This window comes from Euphorbia lathyris, chromosome 9 (assembly GCF_963576675.1).
Source record: "Euphorbia lathyris chromosome 9, ddEupLath1.1, whole genome shotgun sequence".
Classification (NCBI taxonomy): domain Eukaryota; kingdom Viridiplantae; phylum Streptophyta; class Magnoliopsida; order Malpighiales; family Euphorbiaceae; genus Euphorbia; species Euphorbia lathyris.
This window is the reverse complement of record NC_088918.1, coordinates 63,530,423-63,538,628: the sequence shown is the minus strand read 5'-3', so window position 1 is coordinate 63,538,628 and position 8,206 is coordinate 63,530,423. Positions and strand designations below refer to the sequence as shown.

Sequence of the window (8,206 nt, the reverse complement as noted above, 5' to 3'; positions counted from 1 at the left end):
CTCGGCCCTGGCAAGACGGGGAATATAGTGCTTCGAGCTATGTCCAGTATGCCAGGTTTCAAAGGAGGACGTTCTCCACGCATTGAAGACGTGTAGTCGAATTAAATCCTTTTGGAAATCTGCTGATATACCGGACCAAGCGGATAAATTCGATGCACCTGATACGTTCAGCTGGTTACATGTTTGTCTTTCTAATTTTCTACTGCTGATTTTGCTAGATATGCTTGCTTGTTATGGTGGCTATGGTTTCATCGAAACAAACTGATCCATGAAGGCAGTTGGATTGAAGATGAAGTTCTACAATCGAATGCGCTAAATTTTTTGACAGATTGGTAGCCAGAAGCAGAGAATAAAACAACCTGCTCCTCCGATGCGTTGGCCCTTAATCCTAAAAAGATTTCGTATCCTCCACCACGGGGTGTCACTAAAATCAATTGTGACGCCTCACTTGGAGAAAATGGTCTTATCGCTAGGATTAGACTGATTGCACGGGATAATAAAGGGCGGATTCTAGCGTCGACTGACATTCCAATCGAACCGTGCGAATTCGTAGAAGCATCAGAATTACAAGCAATAATGGAGGGTTTGATAGTAGCTAGAGATTTTTTTTACTCACATTTGTATTGAGTCGTATGCTAAGATAGTTATTGATTCGTTAAACGGGCTTCGAATTCCGACTGCAACGTTGGACCACCTATATGGTGACATTCGAAGCTTTAGCTCGGGGTTTGCCTCAGTTTCGTTTAATTTTATTCACATGGAAGATAATGTAACTACCTATGAAATTGCTGTTTGGGCTGAGAAATTACTATCCCGATCAGTGGCGGAGCCAGAAATTTAGATTCGGGGGGGGGGGGGGGGGGGGCTAATTTTAGCCATGGGGTTAAGGGTAAATTTTCAAAGGCTAATTACAAATCTAGCCAAACTAAAAAGGTTCATTTATATATCTAACCCACTTTCCTTCCATCTCACCAAATTAGACACTTTCATCCACTTTGGACAAAATTACCCTTAGTTCTATTCGATCGATCTATCTGCTCCTGCTTCTTCTTCTTCTTCTTCTTCTTCTTCGTTTCAACTTCTTTTTCGGTTCATCTTCTTCAATTTTTGATACCAATCGTTAACGATTTTTGAGATTATTGAACTATTATGTTCAATTTCCCGTACAAATTGTATGTTTTTAGCTTATATGCATGCTTTTCTCGTTGGTCTTGCCTCTTTCTTCATCTGTAATGGTATCGTTTCAATTTTCTCTATTTTCCAACATTTTCATCCATTGTTGTCGCATTTGTGACGAAATTTTTTCGCAATTCGTCACAAATGCGGCAACAGTTGTTGCATTTCGTCGCAAATGCGACAACTCTTGTCGCAAATGTGACAACTCTTGTCGCATTTGTGACGAATTCGTCACAAATGCGAGCAGCAGTTCAATTGTTATATTTTTTGAGCTTTCCATCCTAATCCTCTTCCAGAGACACTAATTCTTCAAAGGTTGAACGAAACATAATCTCTTCTCTCTATAAACCGCCGTCTTTTCGTCGGTTTGGGATGGTGAAGAAGACGTTGAGAGTTTGAGGAAGAAGGTGAATTAAAATAAGGGTATTCTTGTCCAAAGTGGATGAAAGTGTCTAATTTGGTGAGATGGAAGCAAAGTAAGTTAGATATGTAAATGGATCCTTTTAGTTGAACTAGATTTGTAATTAGCCCAATTTTCAAAGTCGAGTCCGTTAGTAAACATATTTAATTTTGCATTAGTTCAATACTAGTTTCTAAAAAACATAACATTTATAGTTTTAATTTTTAATTTTTTTTTATATTTTTCATAAATTAAAATTTAAATAAAAACTAAGTTATTTGAATCTCAAAAATAAGAAATTAATTTTTTTAATGGAAAAAGTGTTATCAAAATAAAGAGTTCATTTAAATTAATTAATAATGGTACTATGTTTTTATAATTATTGACAAATAAAGTTAAAATAAATAAAAACTTTCTAAAATTAAAGGATTTGGAGAGTTAAACCTAAGACATCTTTAATAGGAGACAGGGGAGAAAACGACAAGTACTTAAGGATGGAACCGGTGGCCATGGGGGCTCCCGCCCCCCGAGCCCTGGGCTGACTCCGCCCCTGATCCCGATGATCTTCATGGAAGATTGTCCATCTTTAATTTGGGAATCGGTTTGTAATGATGCCGAAAGGCTTTGATTTATGAGATTTTCCCATTAACAAAAAAAAACATTAATATAATAAAAAAAATATGTAAAACTCAATTAAATATATATAAAAATTAATTAGTGATAAAATAATAAATTTATTACCTTATATAAAATTTATAAAGAAAGGATTAAATATTTAATTTTGCCAAAATTTAAAGGCAAAAAGCATCCTGAGACCCTTGATCTTTCATTGTTTGGTGCATTAAGCCCTCGATCTTTCATTTAGACACATTGAGCCATTGATCTTTCATATATAGGTGTATTAGGTCCTTTTGTAAATCAATTCATATATGAGTGTATTAAGGGTCTGTTTGGTTCAACTGTTAGCTAATAGATGTTGCTGTTGCTGTTAGCTGTTGTAGTAAGCTGTTTGTTGTTGCTGTTGGTTGTTTGTTATTAATTATTTAATTATTAGTGTTTGGTAAAATTATATTGAACTGTTACTGTTAATTTATATTTATTTCTAATATGGACATGTTTTAAATTAATCTACAAATAAATTATAAAATAAAAAATATATTATACAAATTAATAAAAATAAATTATAAAAGAATAAAACATAAAAAATTTATTGAACGCAACAAAACTTTGTTTTTCGATAATTTTGTTCTAGAAATAAAATTAATGTAAAAAGGAAACACATTTTGCGGAAATAAGAAGGATAATTTTGTCAATAACAAGTAACTAAAAATAACTATCCATGAAAAGAGCTTTTCGTGAAAAGCTCCAAAATGCTGCAGTGTCCAGAGAAAATACTAAACGATGCGGTTATATAAACCTAACCAAACGCTATGTTTCCGGCGGTTTGGAGTAAAACGCTAATAATTAAACAACTAATAACAAACAACCAACAACAATAACAAACAACTTACTACAACAGCTAACAGCAACAATAACATCTATTAGCTAACAGTTGAACTAAACAGGCCCTTAATACACCCATATATGAATTGATTTACAAAAGGACCTAATACACCCATATATGAAAGATCAATGACTCAATGTGTCTAAATGAAAGATCGAGGGTTTAATGCACCAAATAATGAAAGATCAGGGGCTCAATGTGTCAAAATGAAAGATCGAGGGCTTAAACATCAAATAATGAAAGATCAAGGGCCTCAGGATGCCTTTTTTTTGTTAAAACTGACTCATATAATATTCACAAATTGAAAGATTAATAAATTATTTATCTTTTTGTTTTTCATAAATTGAGTAATTGAGTCCGATTCAGCTTAGAAGACAAACGTAGCCTAAAGACTCCGCCCAAAAGATTTAAATAACAAGTCAAAAAATTAGACTAAACTTGTGCCGTCGTTTAGGGTTTTAGCCGCTTGGGGTTTTACTTGTCTATCTAGGTTTTCTTCTCTTCAGTCTTCACCTCGGAAACTACTTCTTTCATGGTTACTTTTATGCATCAAGTTATTCAACCCTATGCGTCTCCAATTGCAGAGAAAACAAGGAATTAAAGAAAGGCCTTGATAGAGAGAAAGTGCGTGCATTTAGATAGAGAGAAAAAGTTGAATATGGAAGCAAGGGTTGGTTTGGTTGTTGAAGGAGGGCAGAGAACTCTCAATTCGGCTGCCGTACATGGAACCGTCGTCGATACTGGTGCTAGGAAATTTTTGCAAAACCACGATCAGAACCACAACAACAAACAAGACTCTTTAAACCAGCATCCCCAAATTGGAACCGTACAACAGCTACTTGCTGGTGGTGTTGCTGGTGCCTTTAGTAAAACCTGTACTGCTCCTCTCGCTCGCCTTACTATCCTTTTCCAGGTCCATTCTCCTCTACTCTCCTCTTAATTTTGACTACGCATTGTCATATGGTCTCTTTATTCTAATTTCTGGATTTTTTTTTTTTGGCGTAGCGTAATTGCCAATTGGGTCTTTATGAATTTAGGGGTTTGCCCACAAACAAGAAAATTAAAAAAACATATAAGCTGAATTTGAATTTCTTGAAAAAGAGCAGATTTTAATTTTGGCGGAAACCATTACTAAATTTGAAAATGCTTTAAATTTGTACTGTAATCTTGAAGATATTTATGACTAGTAGAGGAACGGTTGAAGCAGATGTTTAAATCTAATTCTTACAGAAATTAACAAGTAAAACCTTTGAATGCATATTCCGCATCTCTTTTATGAAACTTCAGTACAATGTTTACTCCCTTACTTTTCACTAATTGTTAGCTCTACTGAATGCTTAGCCATGTATTGTTTTTATCAGATTCAAGGTATGCATACTGATGTTACATCATTGAGCAAGGCTTGCATATGGCGAGAGGCTTCTCGAATTATGAATGAAGAAGGGTTTAGGGCATTTTGGAGAGGCAATCTGGTTACCATTGTTCATCGTCTTCCTTATTCTTCAGTGAATTTCTATGCTTATGAGCAGTACAAGAGTGTAAGATGATATCATATTTTTTACTATCCTATATGAATTTAAAGACAATTATGAATTTAAAGACAATTAGTTATGTGATTGGTGCTACTTCTAATGTTTCATGTTGTCTTTTGATCTTCTGCAGTTGTTACGTTCAGTTATTGTCCCGGAAAATCAAAGGGGGAATACAACTACAGATCTTGCAGTACATTTTGTTGGTGGTGGTTTGGCAGGAATAACAGCTGCCTCTGTCACATATCCGCTGGATCTTGTGAGAACACGCCTTGCAGCTCAGGTAACTTCAGCAATTTTGGGTGAGTAAGAGCTGCTCTGGGTTGGGTGTGGGGGTTACCGTTTCCTCATTTTTATTATGTTTGTTTTGGAGTTTGCAGAGGAATACTATATACTACAGTGGAATTTGGAATGCCTTCCAAACCATATGCAGAGAAGAAGGGTTTCTGGGCATGTATAGAGGACTCGGAGCAACATTATTGGTATGTTGGTAATGTACAAATCTTGTTCTTTTTTGTTTATCTATTAATTTTGAATCTCAAAACGGGGATGCTTGTCTGTTGCAGGGTGTCGGTCCAAGTATAGCAATTAGCTTTTCTGTTTACGAGTCCCTCAGATCTTCATGGAAGTCGCGAAGGTGAATTTTTTTTAATGTGTCCAATTGAGCATTTATTATTATTATTAACGTGTACCCTCATGTTTAATGTCTTTCTGGCTTGCTTAAATTATGACTATCTACGTTGTAATTTTTGTTGCATTTATCGCAGGCCTGAAGATTCTACTATTGCTGTTAGCCTTGCCTGTGGTAGTCTTTCAGGCATTGCATCATCAACAGGTAAATAACCTTGGATACATAGCTCAATTAAGCTTATATTTCCTATCCTAAGAACACCATTCAGATGTGAATTTCGTTCTCACAATTTTTTTAATCAGGTCTTCGTGTATCAGATTCAGGTCCTATTTATTGGTAGTTACTTACGATTTTATTACTTCTGCATATTTGGTAGTGTTGCTGCTCAGCTAGATTTTTTTTTGTAATGTACTGTGTAACGAGTCCGCAGGCATTAGGTAAAGTATACTATTGGCCCTCGCTTGTTTTGCATGTCTTTAGCCCTGTTTATTAGATGAATTAATTTTTTGGATGCCTGTGTTTAGATATTACACAGTTGTTTTTCTGGTTATTTTTCCTTCCGTTATCACGTAGTATGCTTTAGATGCGGCCAGACTAAGTAATGATTTGTATCTCCTGTCTTTCTTTTACTTCGAATCATCAGAGCACAACGGAAGTCGTACTGTTCTCTGACTATGTTCTGCTTACTTAAGAAACATTTCTTGCATAAAATTGTCAGCTAATAATCATTGTGCCTTATAATGTACAGCAACATTTCCCCTGGATCTTGTGAGGAGAAGGATGCAGGTGGAAGGAGCTGGTGGTCGAGCACGTGTGTACACAACTGGGTTGTTCGGTACATTTGGGCAAATAGTCCGCAATGAAGGCCTGCGAGGCTTGTACAGAGGGATTCTGCCAGAATACTACAAGGTTGTGCCTAGTGTCGGCATTGTCTTTATGACATATGAGACGTTAAAGATGCTTCTATCGCGTGTCCCTACCAGTTAATAGTTGCATCTCATCGATGCAGATCAGATATTGAGGCACATAAAATTAAGGGGAAATGAGAAAAAGTAGAATGAATTTTATTTACAATTAGTTGAAGAACCGCGGTAGATGAAATGCTCGATGGTGGTAACGCTTGCTGTTGCTGCCATGAGAGCATCATTTTTGGTGTATAGATATAATATTAGAAGAATATAAGGTTATCCATATGGTTAATGTTTTTAGGATCTAGATAACATACATTAATTGCTATTAAAATGTTTATTGTTTGCATACTTCATCAGCATCAGTATGTTTGAAATGTAATGTTGCAGATGATAGTGGTACTATTTAACAGAGCTTATACCAGAACCTTATTTTTCTTGTTTAACTGTTTTTTTATTTATTATTATTTTATAAGGTTAACCTTGTGCATATATGAATTGTCGAACAATAAATTATTTTACTCCCTTCTATCAACTTTAATAGGCAATATTTCAATTGTAATTAAGAAATTTAGTAAATACGCTATATATTCATTAAAATACTGCATCGGATCCTAACAAAACTTTGAAGTTGAACGTGCTTGATTGATTGAGAGTAGTACTAATATGAATAACTTCATTCCAAAACTTTGAAGTCTACCAAAAAAAATTAAAATACTCTTGATTTATTTAATATTGTTGATGATAGCTAGTAAGTATAACTTATGTTTTTAAGGCTTGAATATAAAAAAAATAGAATAGATGATAGACAAGTTTTATTTTTAAATTATATGGAGCACTGTCGAAATAAGAAGAAAGACTTGCATATGGTTTTCATTGACTTGGAGAAAGCATATGATAAGGTACCAAGGGAAGTACTTTGGTGGGCATTGATAAGGAAAGACATTTCGCGGAAATATATTGACATCATAAAGGACATGTATGAGGGAGTATGCACGAGTGTACGTACTAGTGTTGGGAAGACTGAAGAGTTTCCTATTACGATTGGAGTGCATCAAGGTTCCGCACTAAGCCCATTTCTTTTTGCCATCGTTATGGATGAACTAACAAGTTCACTTCAAGATGGTATACCATGGTGCATGCTGTTTGCAGATGATATTGTGTTGGTTGAGGAGACGAAAGGAGTGGAGATGAAGTTGGAACTATGGAGGCAAACTCTAGAATCTAGAGGTTTTAAGTTGAGTCGAAGTAAGAAAGAATATTTGGAGTGTAAGTTTAGCAGCCGTAGGAGTAGGGAGGCAGGGACAATCATCCTAGATGGGAGAGTTGTTCAGGCCTCGGATTGCTTCCGGTATTTAGGATCTATTATCCAAACGGATGGAGAAGTAGATGGAGATGTTGCTCATAGGATTAAAGCTGGTTGGTCGAAGTGGAAGAGTGCTACGGGTTTCCTTTGTGATCCCGGCATGCCTAATAGATTGAAGGGAAAATTCTACCGGACGGCAATTAGACCAGCATTGTTATATGGTACGGAGTGTTGGGCAGTGAAACACTGCCACATCCATAAGATGTCGGTGGCGGAGATGCGTATGTTGAGATGGATGTGTGGTCACACGAGAAAGGACCGGGTGCGTAATGAAATAATTAGGACAAAAGTAGGGGTCACATCTATTGAGAATAAAATGAGAGAAAACCGACTAAGGTGGTTTGGCCATGTGAGACGTAGAGCGCTTGATGCGCCGGTTAGGAGAACCGAAGAGTGGCAAAGGGATGTAGTGGTGAGGGGTAGGGGAAGACCTAAGCAAACTTGGAGGAGGGTGATCGAGAGTGATATGAGTTTATTGGGAATTGAGGAAAATATGGTAGTGGATAGGACGGAGTGGAGGGAGCGAATCTGTGTCGCTGACACGACTTGATTTTCACGGTTTTATATGATGGTTCATGTTAGCCGACCCCGAATCATTTCGGGACTAAGGCTTTGTTGTTGTTGTTGTTGTATCAAAATAATAAAATCATTATTTTTAATATATTTTAAAGATTAGAGTTTATAAATTAGGA

General features: G+C 36.1%; 1 protein-coding gene across 1 annotated transcript; it reads left to right on the top strand.

Moving 5' to 3' along the window:
* Positions 1–3,486: 3,486 nt before the first annotated feature.
* LOC136207458 (uncharacterized) lies at positions 3,487–6,499 on the top strand. Its single transcript, XM_065998712.1, has 7 exons — positions 3,487–3,993; positions 4,442–4,618; positions 4,743–4,892; positions 4,990–5,091; positions 5,176–5,246; positions 5,377–5,444; positions 5,989–6,499. Exons 1-7 carry the CDS (start codon positions 3,739–3,741, stop codon positions 6,225–6,227), a joined length of 1,062 nt encoding a protein of 353 aa, XP_065854784.1. The 5' UTR covers positions 3,487–3,738; the 3' UTR covers positions 6,228–6,499.
* Positions 6,500–8,206: the final 1,707 nt, after the last annotated feature.